Source organism: Apodemus sylvaticus, chromosome 10 (genome assembly GCF_947179515.1).
Source record: "Apodemus sylvaticus chromosome 10, mApoSyl1.1, whole genome shotgun sequence".
NCBI lineage: Eukaryota > Metazoa > Chordata > Mammalia > Rodentia > Muridae > Apodemus > Apodemus sylvaticus.
This window is the reverse complement of record NC_067481.1, coordinates 32,937,855-32,954,129: the sequence shown is the minus strand read 5'-3', so window position 1 is coordinate 32,954,129 and position 16,275 is coordinate 32,937,855. Positions and strand designations below refer to the sequence as shown.

Genomic DNA, 16,275 nt, shown 5'->3' with positions numbered 1-16,275 from the left:
AGTGGCCCTGACAGGCGGGCGTTCTTTCCGGGGGGGTTATGGGAGGGCTCTGGTGTCCGGGATGGAGGTTTGCAGCTTTGTGTGGCCGGGGCTGGAGTCAGCTCGGCTGGGCAGGGAGGAGTGTGGTGTACGCAGAGCGGGTTCTTAGGCCCGGGTGGAATGGGCTCGGGGGCACGGAGCCGGCACTGAGACATCTCGGGACATGGAAGCGCCCGAGCGGGGCCCGGGGTCCCGCCGAGCAGCCGCCACGGCGGCCCAGGAGCAGCAATCCGTTCCAGCGCGCGCAGGAGGACGAGTGGCGGCGGCGGAACAAGACGGTGCTCACGTACGTGGCCGCGGCCGCCGTGGGCATGCTGGGGGCCTCCTACGCCGCGGTGCCCCTCTATCGGCTCTACTGCCAGGTAGGGAGGGACGAGGCGCGGCCCCATCCCACCTGAGCCACCACCCTACCGGGGGCGCCGAGGTTACCCCCGGGGATCGCCTCGGTTCCAGACCGGGAAGGACGTGTGCAAGGTCACTAAAAAAAAAACAACACCATGCATGTGGAAGCAGGATCTGGTAGTGATGGAGCTGGTGCCACCCCTCGAAGGGCTATCAATACAGCCATGCTGTGAAGCACAGGGATGAGGTGCTGCAGACCCTTCGTGCATATAGATTAGAGGGGCCATCGCATACCTGGAGGGGGTCACAGGACACACCCCCCGACCCCCCAAATAATTGTTCACCCTAAAACCTAAAATGCCGGTAGTACAGCAGTACCGAGACCGGCAGAAATGGAATTGACACTCTGTGTTCACAAGATTTGTCAGGCTAGGTTAGCATCAGGCTAGGCTAGTTAAGCTGTTAGGTTTAAAAACAAGGGGAAAAAAAAAAAAAAAACAACAACAACCCTAAAATCAAGTTCCACGTTAAACACTGGTATTTAGAGCAAGAAATAAGGAAGTAGATATAGGAAGTCATAGAATGATCCCGTTTTATGAGCACTTTAAAACATAACCCAGGGAACTATGATTGACTCAGTAATGGATATAGGCTTGACTCCAGGACATTATTTTTCTGTTTTCTACATTTTAGTTTAAACACTAAACTTGAGAAACTTCAATAACATGTCCCTAGAATATGTAAGAAATTGTTATTGGAGGAGGATATACTTAAAAATGCTTTTTATTCAGCCGATTTAAATTCTTTATTAAAAAAAAAAGTAGTTCATCTTAAAACGGAGTCTCCTAAACAGAATCATATCCTTACCTGTTAAGTAAGAACAAATTTATGATTTTTAAACTTTTAGAATTTAATTTGACAATGTTGAGAGAAATTGAAAAAGCTATCGTGTAACAAGCGAAAGAAAGGTAGTAAAATATTAATATGGTAGTGTTTTTAGTGTCTTCCTTTAGCCCCAAATATGTCTTTTTGCTTTTCTGGTGCAAGAAAGGTAAATTATCTAGAAGTCAGAATTCTGGTAACCTCAAACAGCAGTACACCTTGGAAGTAACACTACGTCCACATCCAATAAGGAAATAATTGCAACAGAAAACATCAGACACAGATTACTCTTTTGGTACTTTGGGGTACTTGACTGGGTAGCCAAAAAAGAAAGTCAGGTACTCATTAACTTGTGATGAAGGAAAATAAGCTGTGTGTATGCAGAGAATTACAGCAAAGAGACAGAAAAACATTAACCCTCCAATGTGGGAAAACAAGATGCCTTAGGAAAGCGGAATATAAAAATAAAGTTATGAACTAATTTGAACTATAAAACCCATGGTACAGAAAAGTATGCACAGGAACATGGAAAAGTAGATATTTCTGTGTTTAAGTTAAAATGGCCAGGTTTGGACAAACTTATTTTAAGGGGACTGTGGTTAATGAAAGTTACACTTGAAAATATTTGCTATCCTCTCAGAGATTGATAGTTTGTCTCCAAAATCTGCTTTTTAAAAGTAGGAATCATTTTAACAGATAGAGGCAAACCATTGACATAGTTAAAGGAATGGTCAGGGGTAGCATACAGTTTGGGTCCACGTAGAACATTTAATCGTTTTTTCAAATTTTACTTTTATCCAGTAAATAGGTGAAGATGTAAAACCTGCTGCTTACCATATCCAGTGTCTTGTTCTAGACTACTGGACTTGGAGGATCTCCAGTGGCTGGGCACTCATCAGACCAGATTGAAACCATGGTGCCTGTTAAGGATCGGATCATTAAGGTCACCTTTAATGCTGACGTTCATGCCAGTCTCCAGTGGAACTTCAGACCTCAGCAAACAGAGATATATGTGAGTGACTATTGCACCTGTCAAAATGCCGGGACATCCCATGAATAATTACACTCAATAATTGTGGAATATAATTCATGAAACGTAGTTATTCAATTGGTGTTTTGAAATGTCTACTTTTTAAAAGTGCCTTCCCTTCGAATGTAACTATAACATTAGAGGTTTTTGTGACAGAGTCTTACTATGTAGCCCAGCATGGCCTGAAACTCATGGTCCTGCCTCTGCTTAGCCTTGCCAGATATTTTCTTCATTTCTCCATGCATTAACCTTTATTTTAAACAAAAGTTTCGTTTAGTCAATTTTATTCTGGTTGTAAATTTCTTGTAATTAGCTTTAAGGTCAGTTCAACATTGATATCTCCTTAAAGGAATTCAACTATGGCATTAAGATGTATGTGAATTAGATCTTAGGTATAGAGATGTGTCCTTTGTATAGTGCTGGCTATACTTTAACTTTTAATAACTTGGAACAATGTCATGTGTTTGTTTATAATCATGACTAAAAGCTGACTGAATCTCTTGATCACTAATGTTGAGTTTACCTGGTCATATTATATAGCTTTCTTATTCTGGTATAGATGATAGTAAGAATGTGGAGAACCATTGGTAATAATAAAAAGTAATTTACTGGTTTATCAGAAGTATTTCTGTCCCTCAAAAAGACCAAAAAAAAAAAAATGAAATTTTGGGGATAGGAGAAAGTACTGAGGTCTGAACCAAGGGTCTTTTATGTGCTAGGCCAACGCTCCACCACTGAGCTAAGCATCCCACTACCAAAAATATTTAGATGTGAGGTAATTATTTCAATGGTAACAGGAGGAACTATACTCCTATATTGTATCCAAATGTTTGGAAATGTTTTACTAATTGCAGTCCTGGGGGAGGATTTAAAGGGAGATTTGCATGTCAAACGCTTTAATTTCAAACGTTATTAACAGACCCTTATAAATCATAGTGCTTGTCCAGATTAGTGAACATCAAATCTTCATTAAGGTTTTTATAGGTGATAGTTTTGGATAATGGTTCAAATTGCTTAGCAGTAAACAGGGTGATAGTGAATTGGTACAGGGGACAGGATGTCCAATGGAAACTTTTTATAGCCTTGGTTGCCCCTGTTTTTTGTTTTTAATTTTTCAAATTATTAACTACTTAACAGACTGTGTTCAGTTGGTTTTACTCTGGTGGTATATTTATGGCACTCACAATTAAGATAAGTTTAACATTGGCATTCTTTAAAAGATTCGGAAATCATGACATTCAGGTTTAACTATTATAAAGTATTTGGGCTTGAGCTGTGGTTGCTTGGCTTGTCCTTGGACACATGGTAATTAATTTGTAGGTTATTGCTTGAAGAATGTCAAACAACCAACAGGGACATTCATAACTATGATTCATTATTGACATAAGCAAATACAATCTGAAACTAAGATAGGCTTGTTGCAATATTCACAGTACATTGGGTTAGTTATTATGGTCCAGCGAATAAGCAAATAATATGACTTAATTTATCAGGAGGAACAAATGGCATTGGAGTTAATGTGTGTTTATTAAAACAGGTGGTACCAGGAGAGACTGCACTGGCATTTTATAAAGCTAAGAATCCTACTGACAAACCAGTAATTGGAATTTCTACATACAATGTCATACCGTTTGAAGCTGGACAATATTTCAATAAAATACAGGTAAACTGAATATAAACTTTATGATAGATATTTGAGAAACTGCTTAATATGAATTAAATGCTTTTAGTTTCTAAAGATTCTTTTCTGGCTAGGTGTTGTAGTTCATGCCTACAATCCTAGTACTCAGGAGTCTGAGGTGGGAGTAGGGCCATGAGGTAGAGGCCAGCCAGATATGTAATTGATTTTAGGCCAGTCTAGGCTATAGTGTGATGCCCTGATTCAGAGAGAAAAAACATCAGTTACTACTTATTTTGTCTAAGTATAAAACAAACATGGTGTTTGCGCCATTTGTTTGTTGTGAGACCAGGTCTGTGTAATCCTGATTGTCCTGGGACTCTATGTAGACCAAGGCGGACTGGTGGGATCAAAGGACTGCACCACTACATCTGGCTTCTGTATTTGTAACCCTTAAAGCAAAACTCAGTCTTCGATGGAAAGATGCTGTTATCCTATAGTGGTACTTAAGGGTAGGAAATGAATATTGCTTTAAGTAATAGAGTAGGCCTGCTATTCACCAAGTATCTTTCTATAATTTGTAGTGCTTCTGTTTTGAAGAACAAAGGCTTAATCCACAAGAAGAAGTAGATATGCCAGTGTTTTTCTACATTGACCCAGAATTTGCAGAAGATCCAAGAATGGTGAATGTCGACCTCATCACTCTTTCTTACACTTTTTTTGAAGCTAAGGAAGGTCACAAGTTGCCAGTTCCAGGCTATAATTGAAGTAGCTCCCAAGAACTGCTTCAGATTTGTGATTTTTGGAAAATCATGTATTGTGCTTTCTCAGAAGAGAAATATTCTACAGTAATGTATTTTGAAACCTTGTATTCTAAATGGTTTTACCTTTCTTTCTTTGCAACTTCATTTCTCCCACTTAAGACTGAGAAAACAAGTTCAAAACTCAGTCTGCGGTGAAAAGATGCTGCTATCCTGTGATGGTGCTTAAGGGCAGGAAACGAACACTGCTCTGTTATAAGTAATAGAATATGAATGTTGTTCATATTCCAAGCCTGAAGTATATATGACTGCCCAAGGTAGCACAAGTGTGACTATTAAAAACTGCATCATGGGCCAGGGAGATGAATCAGTGGGTTAAAGTGTTTGCCACATAGGCCTGACAACTTGAGTTCCCCTTCTCGGAATCAGCCTTAAAAGGGTGAATGTGGTAGCTCACACCTGTAATCCCAAAGTCGTCCAGTGAGATGGGAGGCTGAGCCAGGAGAATCGTCTTGCCTGTGTATGCATGCTCTGGCTGCCCACACAGATATAAACTGCTTTAATAGCTCAGTTTCATTTCTCCTTAAGTATTATCCCTTCATGCCTATAATAATGTATTTGAAAACTTCAAAAAAAGAAACTGTATGCAACTGTTTTGTTTTAGTTCATAGGCATGCTGGCTTCTATTTTCCTTCAGTATAAACTGACACCATTTAAAATTTTCTAAATATTTTTATCTTCTTAATATGTGGGGAAGATGAATGGTACCTATGCTACAGCAAACAATGGACAAGCTCTGGGAGACAGTTTTCTCTCACTATGAGGGTCTCAGGAATCAGACAAAATGCTTTCACCTGCTGAGATTTCTTTGGCTGAACCAACAGTTAAAAACTCAGTGTGGAAGAAGAGTCACTTATTCCCAGGTTTACACTTAGTTCAAGCACAGTTTTTTGTTATTGTTGTTGCTAAGTTTGAGGGCTGACTAGATAATCACTTGTAAATGATGGTATCATGATCTAACAGAAGAATTGCACCTGCTAATCTAAACTATCATTTACTACCATCATTCCAAGTTTATTAACATTATCATGTAAGGGTGAAATTAAGAAGACTTACTGACCTAAAAGCTCACTAAACTAGAAGACAAAACAAAAACAACACAACTCTGACAAATTAATAGTAATTTAATTTGTGTAAATGATGCATTGTCCTGTTTTCCAGTAGTCTGTTTCAAATCAGAATGTAAATTATAAAAGGCAAGAATGTTTAACATTATAAAGAACTAACTACACCTAAAGGCCACCTGATGCAGTGGCCTGCTCAGGCACTTGAAATATAATTAAACAAGTCATCAAGTTGTTCAAGCAATTCTAAACCAAAATGTTATTTATAAAGAAGTACAAACTGAATTCTACATTCAGATTCAGTTAAATAAAGGCACTCATTTTCTTCCTTTCCCCTTGTGTTTACAATGCTTTATAGTAGGATGATCGATCTTAAAGTAGCCCATTTGTAGATCTGTCAGGATTTGTACTGGTATCAATGCTTGCACAATGTAAGAGTCCACAGTTTAACCAGTTGGCTTAGTACTAGGCAGTTTTCCTCACAATCAGATTTTCTTGAAATCTCAAGCCAGCAGTGTTGGCCAGGAAGTGTTAACTCTTGTGTTGAAGCTTCCAGCGAAGAAATGGTCCACTGAGGCTTTCCTTGTTGGCAGGTCTTGTCTTTCAGGCCTCAGCTGATCAGGGACTACTTTAGAGAGCTGGCCCCTTGTGATGAATCTGAAATAAAGGGAAGACCTTGGCCCATCTGCCCTTCCTGACTGACTGGAAGACCAACATTAAGCAGCAGAAAGGCTGGAATGTATTTCCCCCATGGTTACAAATGATAGGGAATAAGAAGAGAACAGGGTCAGTGGAGATGAGGCATCCAGTAGTGTGTGAATAGGATAACGGGTGCAGGAGCACTAATGATGGCTTCTGTTGGTCCAGGTTACTGCCCACCGGAGCCATACATTAAAAATGACAAGGAATTTCTACTGGTCATCTGGTTTTGTTAGCATTAATAGTTAAATACCCAAAACCAACTTCTGAAATTTCCATGCCTCATTTCTAGATAAGAGCACAGAGATTCTATTTCATGAGTGAGCACTGGTCATCACTAAGTAATTCAGAGGAACTTGACATTTTACTAAAACAAGTGTCAGAAACAAGTGTCAGGTGGTCCTTACAGAATTTCGTACAAAATGTGATAATTCCACTGAAATTATATCAAAGTTAAGTTGCATAAGTAAGCTGATGTCTTTTACCTCAGCAGTCACTGTGACTTTGAGCTCCTTTCTGGTGGTAAGCATCAATTTCTTCATAAACAGCACTGAAAAGAAACCAAGGCAGAAGTATTACACATCATTTTCAAAGTATCATATTACCATTACAGGCTCTTGGGGGGAGATCAGGCATCATAAGTGAATTAAAACAGATCTTTAACCTTGAGCTTATTCTAACAGAAAACAATGTCTTTGCTATGTCTTTTCAAATCCAATTTAGTCTTACTTTTGATTTAAAGGAAAACTATGACTCAAATTTGGGCAGTTTGATTTTTTTTTTTAACTTCAAAGATAAAGCTCTGGGTTAAAATATTAAAAAAAATTTAAGTCTGCCTTATTTAACATTATATTATAGTCTAAACTTGGGAGAAACCTGTAGCTTGTACTGGTCATCTTTGAACCTTTAATAAATTATAATTTTTAATGATTTACTTCAGATTTTTCTGTCTATGTATCTTTATATCTCAAAAATGTCTGTACCCAAAGATAATACTCATATGTAGAATGCTAGCAAAAAAGCTGGGGAAGTCTCCAAAGTAACAGCACTGTGAAACCAATCAAAGTAACCAACTTCATCAATTTTACAATATTTCTACAAATTGTAGCCTTACTTTCTAATTTTACCCTCCTTAAACCACTCTTGTCTGTGTCGGGGAGAAAGCGCATATCTGAGGTGCCCTCTTATATGGAAACTTCACTTCCGTTTTCAGTCTCCAGTCTGTCTTCTCAAACAGCTCCTCGCTACTACCACCTTTGCTAGAATATTAAAATGCAGACCCGTTTCTACAGTATCCCAAAGCGTGAGAAATGCTGACTATTTTGGTTATATTATTTTAAACTATTGGTAGTTAAATTTTTAAATGTATTTTCAATTCTGCATAGATCAAACAAAATACAACTGGGAAACTGGGATACAGATTCCAGGTTACTAGTTTCTGAATAGTGATTTCCAAAAGCTTGTTTTGAGCATGTTTACATGGGTGTCGGGGCATGGAGGGGCCAGTAATACGATATGGAGCGGGAGAGATGATGGCTCAGCAGTTAAGAACACTGACAGCTTTTCAGAGGGCCTGGGGTCAGTGCCCAGCACCCACACAGAGGTTTACAGCGGTCTATAACAACAGTTCCATGGAATCTGATACTCTCTTCTTGTACAGGTACAGATGTGTGCAGACATGCATGCAGGCAAATTAAACACATAAAATAATAAAACCCTATGATGTGCTTACTGTCTATCTCAAATACAGCTAGGTAAATGGGAAATCATTAAGTGAAGATGCTAGGAGAATTTCCATCTTTCTTTTGGTCAAGGCCTTGCCATGTAGCCTATACTGGCCTGGCTTGTGGCCCTCCTGCTTCTGTCTCCTCTGTGCTTAGGTATATGAGTCCTTTATGTCCATTGCTGGCTGTAAAACAGTTTTAACATTAATAGTCACTTTTAGTGATATTTTTGCCATATGTGTTGAACACCAAAAATTCTTTTATATGCCATTGATTTAGTTCTGGGAAAACAGTTTTTAAAATGTGGCATTAACATGCTGTCCATGAATAGTGCCCCCTTCAAGCTATAGACACACTTGCCACCAATCTATTTAGAATATTGGTTCCAGTTAATTTTTAATGTGCAACCCTAGCATTTTTATTTCTCAGAGAGCAATAAGGCCATTAGGAGCAATGGCCACCATAAGAAGGAATAAATCTCTTTAATAAGGTAATCAATTTCTGCCAAGAACTAGACAAACTTAAATGAATGTCCAAGCTCAGTTAGCTCTGTCATCAAAGGGAATCACAAAACCCCATAAATTAATAATTTTACAAATTACTTACTCTGTAGTGGGAGCTAAGGGATCAAACTCCATTACCTCGTAGTAACTGGGTGGCTGGAGATCACTGTTTTTTAGCACTTTAGATGGAGAAAAAAACAGACTAAGTAAATATTGTGCTTGTGAAGAGTGCCCAGTCCATATCTACTTGATATAACAATACTGAATAATTTAGATTTTAAGTATATGATTCTAGCAAATACAACCAAAACAGACTGTTCAAATGCTACTGAGTTCCGCAGGTCTATATTTAAAATGTTTTCCAAGCCCCGACTAAAATTGTATTGATTTAGTGTGAACCTAGTACAACATTCAGTTCACAAGTGTTTTTATAATACAATGTGAGTGAAAAGGGTGTCTGTCATCTCTGAGTTTATTACATGTAGCTTCAAGGTACAACGTACTCTCCACATTCCTCCCCAATTTCTGGCAGATTCCAGCATTCTTACAGGTTTACTTATTTGATGCAGAGTGTAAGGTCTTGCATACCTGGATGGTTGCGTGGCAAGGGTGGCAGCCTCTGGTCCGATGGCGCTGCTGTGGCAGTATGTAGGGGAACTGGCTGTAGTAATACTGAATTGGAGTGTTCCAGAAACTGAAGGAAGTATAACACATGCTCAGGCACAGATTCTATGGTAAACTCATTTCTTACTTAGATTTCCTGGCTTCCAAATGGCACCGCGCCAAGAACTCTACACACTCAACTGAGTGAGAACCAGTCATTTTTACTACTTTCATTTTAAAGCAATAGCTACTTGTAAAATTGACTACTTTTCTGCATGGTTTCATGCTCGTTATGTTCCATTTCCCACATAAAATGTAAAATGTATTTAAAAACACTGTTTTTAAGGAGGAATTGGAATTAGATGGCTCAGTCTAGCTTCCATTTCCCCCTGAATGTGAAATCTCAGCCTTGAACAGGAATAAAACTCAGTTCAGCCTTGAACAGGAATGAAACTCAGTTTACAAGTAGGGATGCAGTGATGCTATCAAAGCAAAACCAATATACATTTCTTCTTGATCTAGCTTTAGCTAGCACACCCAAATAAAGACAGAACTCGAGAGGCTAAGTCAGGAAGATGATCAACTAGAGACTCGCCCCATCTACATAGTAAGATCCTGTCTCAATTGAAAACACTTTCTGTAATTTCCTCCATCCTACCAATATGTCCTGGGCATCTACTTATTAGTTTCCAGGAACTAGTAAGACTAGAAATAAAACAGTCAAGGCATAGGAATCTGTCCAGTGGCCTGCTCTGTGGTGAAAGAGCAGGATGTGGGAGGAGAGAGGCTGAGGTAGGCCAGTAATGGGAGTCTGCTCTGACAGCCTGGGAACTGGGGACTGTCAGGCAGAGTGCTGACTGATTATTAGAGAGTGCGCGTTTCTAGGCTCTGAAGTCAGGAAGGCAATCATGGTTGAAGCACAGTGAGCCAAGCGAGGTCAGGAGTGAGGCAGGAGAGGTTAAAGACGGTAAGATCGCCATTCTGAGCTTTTACAGAATAAACCAGTGAGGAAGGCAAGCAGGTGGGGTTTGAGCGGATGTGTGGCATAGCTGGGGATTGCGCGGGTTTATTTTGGTAAGAGTAGGTGATAAGTCTGGGATCATCTGGGGCTGGGTGAGATGGGAACGGGCTGCAGAAAATCGTTGGGAGGCCAAAGCTTAAAACAAGCCTGGAGGAGAGGTTATTACAGTATCTATGCACTGTATGAGCGCTTAAACTGGGGTGTGAAGTGGAGAGGTGTGGACAGTTAACATAATTTAAAGCAGAAGGGAAAACCATGGGGTCGATGATGATATTTACAAGGCTTTAAGCACCTGGCAAAGCGAGGTATGGAATCTGTTAGAAGAGCTGGTTCTTCCGCTCTTCTGAGAAGAGTAGTTAATGGGAAGTGAAGGAGCAGAGGAAATGCTTTATCTGAATGCTGGGTTCAGGGAGTAGGGTCTCGGCTGGAGACAAGATTTCGTTGATTGTCCAGTCTGGGTTATTTTAAGGCGGGAACCAGCGCTAGCCATGGTCATGCATGCCTTGAACCCCATTGTTTAGATGCTAAAGACACAAGGCTGAAAAGCTTGTGGTCCACTTTGGCTAAAGGAGACCCTGTCTCAAAGAAGAAAGAGGGGAAAACAAAGGGTCCTAAAGGAATGAAGGTAAATAAGACAGAGAGGGAAGTCTGAGCTGCGGGAGAAGAGGAGACCCGCAGAAGTGGAAAGAAATGAGGGCTGTGTGAGAGTCATGCGCACAAAAGAGGACGTGCTGGCTGAGACCAGGGCTGGAATTAGGCACAGGTGTGACTACATGAGAGACACCGCTGCCCTTCGAAGGGGTTTAGAGAGGGAGAGATGAACAGCTTTGAGTCTTTGCAAATACAATGCTGAACTATATTTTTTTTTCTTAACAGTGCTGGAGATCAAACTAGACAGGTGCAGTACCACTGAGCTGTATATATTCCAAGCCACAGAAATTATAAAATGATCGTTAACCATCTCATCTAAGAGAAGTAAAATAAAATTTGTCTATCTTCAAAAGACTGAGGTTCCCAGTTGGCTGGCAGAGCTGTCGTTGGCAACCTCAGTCTTTTGAAGATAGACAAATTTTATTTTACTTCTCTTAGGTATGAGGAGTAAAACCTAAGAGTCAACAAACAGTGCTTTCGGTGCGTTGCTGACTAGGTGAACTTTAGCAAAAGGGCTTTGTTACTCACATCATCATATGTGTGACTTGAGGCGAGGTTTTGGCTGGTCCTCTGGGGAAACCTAGGATAGTGTGATAACACAGCATGATTACCCTACAGCAAGAACACAAATGCAAAAAGTAAGAAGATGATTTTCCTGGTCTGAAAAGAAGGCCAGTAAACTACACAAAATGGCATCCCACTTCACACTCACAAAACGATAACTGTATTGCCATCTGGTCTGAGTGCCTTCCGGGTCAGATCATGAAACTCAACATCCAAGATGGCAAACCCATCAGCCCTTGGCAGTAGTGGATCTGCGGCCCTGGAGTGTGCACATCAGTGCAAACGCAGCCTTCACTCTCTCCATCCATAGCAAACACCCATTACAGCCTGAATGATAAGAAGCAGCGCCGAGCAACAGTTAGAGAAGAGAGATGGGAGAGTTCTCCTTCTGGGTACAGTGAGAAAACATTTTTTTATCCCATTACTCTTATAGAATGCCACTGTAAAAGCTGGAAACAAAACAAAACAAAACAAAAAACCTAGAAGCTAGTCAGGAATGTGAAAATGGGTGACTGGGAAAGATCACAAAAATGTAAGTTCCAGTGAACTACTGTTGAATTTACCCCCCTCCCCTTTTTTTGTATTCTCTATATTTGAATGATACAGGCTTTGAAAGAAATGCAGCCAAACATCCATTTGCAGGCAGGTAAAAAAAAAAAAAAAAAAAAAAAAAAAAGACACCCCTAGCTGCCTCTGATCCACCTTTACATCCCAAACATAGTCAAGCCCACCTTGGCTGTCCTGGCTCCAGAGGTAACATGGACTGATAGGAGATTAAACTCCTGAATGAGGGAAACTTCCTCTCCAATGGGCAGAGTTATGACTTCAACTGCGCGGGGTGGGGGATGGGGGTGGGGGTGGATGGTGGGGGCTGTTGTTTCTTTCCCTCCTAGAAATGACTTGATAATCAGAGGAGCAGAGAACAGAGAAGTAGAGCACCAGAGAAACCACAAAGATGAGAGATTTCAGGGAAACGTTCTTGTAAGGTCGTTATGACCTCCTACAAGTGACCCTTATATGTTCACGAATCCAGAATCCAGTCTCCATAATGATGTCAAAGTATTGAGAGCACAGATGCAAACGCAACTAGACTTCTGATCGACGTCAGGGTGGTACATAGTGGGACAGATTTGAAATGCACAGCAAGGCTTTGAAACTTCAGCTGTCTTTCGAACTCCATATACAGAGGCAGTCTGAGATTGTGAGGTGAATCTAACCAAGTTCATTGCTTACTAAAATCAAAGCATCAACAATCTTGATGACATTTTACCAAAACCAAGCATATACTAGTAAAAAAATCAAAAATGCCAACGATATAATTCAAAATGACTAGGCATATAAAGAACCAGAAAATAATTAATGTATTAAGTCGACAGTCAACAGAAATGAGTATTTAGAGGATACCGATGCTGGAGTCATCCAAAGAAGATTTTTAAAGCAGCTATTTACCCAAAACATAATCCACACATCAAATGAGGTACAAGAAGAAAGGAGGAGTGACCCCTGGTTCTGGAAAGACTCAGTGAAACAGTATTCGGCAAAACCAGAACGGGGAAGTGGGAAGGGGTGGGTGGGAGGACAGGGGAAGAGAAGGGGGCTTGCGGGACTTTCGGGGAGTGGGGGGGCTAGAAGAGGGGAAATCATTTGAAATGTAAATAAATTATATCGAATAATAAAAAAATAAAAATAAAAATAAAAAAAAAAAAAAAGCAGCTATTATGGTACAAATATTCCAAAATGCAAGCACCCAGTAATACTTTTAAAAATGGAGGGAAAAATAGTGTCAGCTAACAAGTAGAAATCATATATAAGTGAATTTTATAAAAATGAAAATTAGTAACAAATTCAGAATCAGTTTCATTGTGAACAGTAGGTCAACTTGAACATCCATCATAGACACGCTCAACTTTGAACAAGAGAGAAAGAGACTAACTAGCTGGCTCTAAGACACTTAGGCGATGGTACAGAGCCAACAACTGTTGGCAGAGTCCCAGCAGGAAAGCAGACTGTGTGTAGCACTGAAAATAAATGTGAATAAGTAAGCCCTTGAAAGTAGTTTGGTGAAGGAGGGCTCATGTGGTGAATTGAATGCTATCCATCCTCTCTAAGCATGTTCAGCACATAATGCCTGGAACCTGTGTTGTCTTAGACAGAAAAGAGGTCTCCATGCATGTAGTTAGGGCGTGTACTGACTGCTTTCGTGTGTCAACTTGACAAAGGCTGGAGTTATCACAGAGAAAGGAGCTTCCGTTGAGGAAATGCCTCCATGAGATCCAGCTGTGGGCATTTTCTCAATTAGTGATCAAGGGGAGAGGAACCCTTGTGGGTGGTGGTCCTTGGGTGGTGGTATCCCTGGGCTGATGGTCTTGAGTTCTATAAGAAAGCAGGCTGAGCAAGTCAGGGGAAGCAAGCCAGTAAGAAACATCCCTCCATGGCCTCCGCATCAGCTCCTGCTTCCTGACCTGCTTGAGTTTCAGTCCTGACTTCCTTTGGTGATGAACAGTTGTGTGGAAGTGTAAGCTGAATAAACCCTTTCCTCCCAAACTTGCTTCTTGGTTGTAATGTTTGTGCAGAAATAGAAACACTGACTAAGAAAGGGCTTTTCACCTGGATGATGGGATTGGCTTTTAAGTCAATGGGCAGTGATCTTAGAAAAAGTGAGCGAGCTTTTAGTTGCACAGAAGAGTGGCCCAGAGGGCAGAGGCAAAAACTGGAATAGCCAATAAACCAGCGAAGCCAAGGAGTGCCCGAACTGAGGAAGAGCCAGAGGGCACTTTCTGAAAAATGCCAGACAGACTGAAATCCAGACATCTTGCTTTCGTAACTATGAAATAATTACCTGTGGCTTTAAACCACCTAGTTTGTGGGAAGTTTTAATGGCAACCATAGGAAACTACAATACTCAGCCAACCCTACACAAATAGGTCCAAAGAAATACCCACATATCACAATCTACTCAAGATCAACAAAGAGAAAACAAACCAAAACCTTAAGGCAGAGCACATTATCTACAAAGAATTAACTGTTAGACACAATGTTTTTGTTTTTTGTTTTTTGTTTTTTTTAACCAGGGGTTTGTAATTCTCCTGGGATGAGGAGAAAGCTAAAATTTCTGCTACTGAGCCAGAACTTACAGAGGCTGACAATGTGATATGTGTGCTGTGTTTTCAAGTTCGCTATGTGACATTAACAGTCATTCTAAGCACACTGGGGTATGATCTGACAGAGATGACAAAAGAAAACAACAGTAGCTGAGATTTGGTTTCTTTAGAGACTTTCATGGAGACATTGGCTACCAGGCAAATTTTTCTGTATTACTCACACATTGTCGTGTTACCCAGCAAGTTTATCAGGATGACAGGAAAACAGCCAATGCTTATCCCTAATGTAAGATTGCAGGCCCAAAGGATCGACATTGTCACTTGTCCCTTATAAAGTTACTGGATTTTTGTGAGGGTATCCATTTTGCAGCCAACAAGTTCCTATTAAACATGTCAACTCTGGCCAATCTGAGAGGTGCAAACAGTATAATGGAGTGCCAGACAGGATGGTTTGTGACCATAATACCTGGGCTTAGGAGATGGGTAGGAAGATTGCTATGAATTTATGATCAGCCTAGGCTATCTAGTGAGTTCTGGGTTAGCCTGGCTATAAAGTGAATCACACTAAAAGAAAAAAATAAATAAATAAAACCAACCAGCCAACCAACCAATCTTGGTGTTTTACCATTCTCTGAGAAATCTGAAAATGAAAAGCATCGCACATGTTTATAAGCCACTGATACTTCTTTATGAGCCACTGGTATTTCTGATTGGGTGACCCTGGTAACTACTATGTGGATTTTGGTAAGTTCCATTTCTAAGTCCCAATCTCCTCTTCTGTATGAAGGGAGTACTAATCAGACAAATCAAATCAAAACAAAACTTCTGCAGATTATTATATAAACTCAACAAAGTTACAGAACACTGTTATACATAGGCATGTCATGAAGTTAGTATGGCCCTTACCCTCACCAGGATCATTCCTCATCCTCCTTGGTGACTGTATTCCCCATAACTGACTACCATGAACAAAATCAGAGAAACAGACATACTGAAAGCTTATTATGGGGTGGCTTAAGTGCCACATTAGGAATTTTACTTACATTTCATGATCTTTTTGTGACTCTTAAGAAGTATTCTTAGATAAAAATGACAACTCACAGTAGCTAAGAATTTCACACTTTGACAAACTTCTAAAAGGAAGCAAGGCTAAGAGTTTAACACAGGTCTGCCTGACTATAAAGTCTCTATTTTTCTGTACCATGTGTGGTAGAGCAGTTTCCTCTAAGATTTAAAATGTCCCATCTTGGAGGGAGGTTCCTTAAAACACAGGATGATGGTTAAGGAGACGTGACACAACAGGATGTCTAAGGGAAGTTTACCATTCCATCCTGCAGGGAATCTCCTTATGCTCAGAAAGTATGCTTCAGGAAGTCACTGAAACTGACCACAATAACTAGGCCCCACCCTCACCTAGCATGTGATCTGTAAAGACTGCTGAGAGATACTCTCAGACAAGATGAGCTGCCTAGAAGAGGCATAGACCAGCAGAGCCACCAGGAAGAAGCTGAGACTGCTAAGCCACTTGGGAGAAACAGAAATACACTGACCTTCCTAGAGGAGGCACAGAAGAGACTCTATCCTGTTTGGATGGCTATAGGTTTGTACAGTGA

At 40.4% G+C, this 16,275-nt stretch overlaps 2 protein-coding genes across 2 annotated transcripts in view; one reads left to right on the top strand and one right to left on the bottom strand.

The window, feature by feature from the left end:
• Position 1: 1 nt before the first annotated feature.
• Positions 2–7,434, top strand: LOC127693232 (cytochrome c oxidase assembly protein COX11, mitochondrial). The gene is made up of 4 exons (XM_052193866.1): positions 2–401; positions 2,120–2,275; positions 3,831–3,956; positions 4,496–7,434. Exons 1-4 carry the CDS (start codon positions 39–41, stop codon positions 4,676–4,678), a joined length of 828 nt encoding a protein of 275 aa, XP_052049826.1. The 5' UTR covers positions 2–38; the 3' UTR covers positions 4,679–7,434.
• The window catches only part of Tom1l1 (target of myb1 like 1 membrane trafficking protein), a 42,619-nt gene continuing 32,182 nt past the window's right edge, over positions 5,839–16,275 (bottom strand). Inside the window, exons 12-16 of the mRNA XM_052193865.1 lie at positions 11,526–11,577; positions 9,311–9,416; positions 8,826–8,901; positions 6,981–7,045; positions 5,839–6,453 (exon numbers count right to left, since the gene is read on the bottom strand). Coding sequence (XP_052049825.1) covers positions 6,982–7,045; positions 8,826–8,901; positions 9,311–9,416; positions 11,526–11,577 — 298 coding nt within the window. The 3' untranslated portion in view covers positions 5,839–6,453; position 6,981. The remainder of the gene's footprint in view (positions 6,454–6,980; positions 7,046–8,825; positions 8,902–9,310; positions 9,417–11,525; positions 11,578–16,275) is intronic.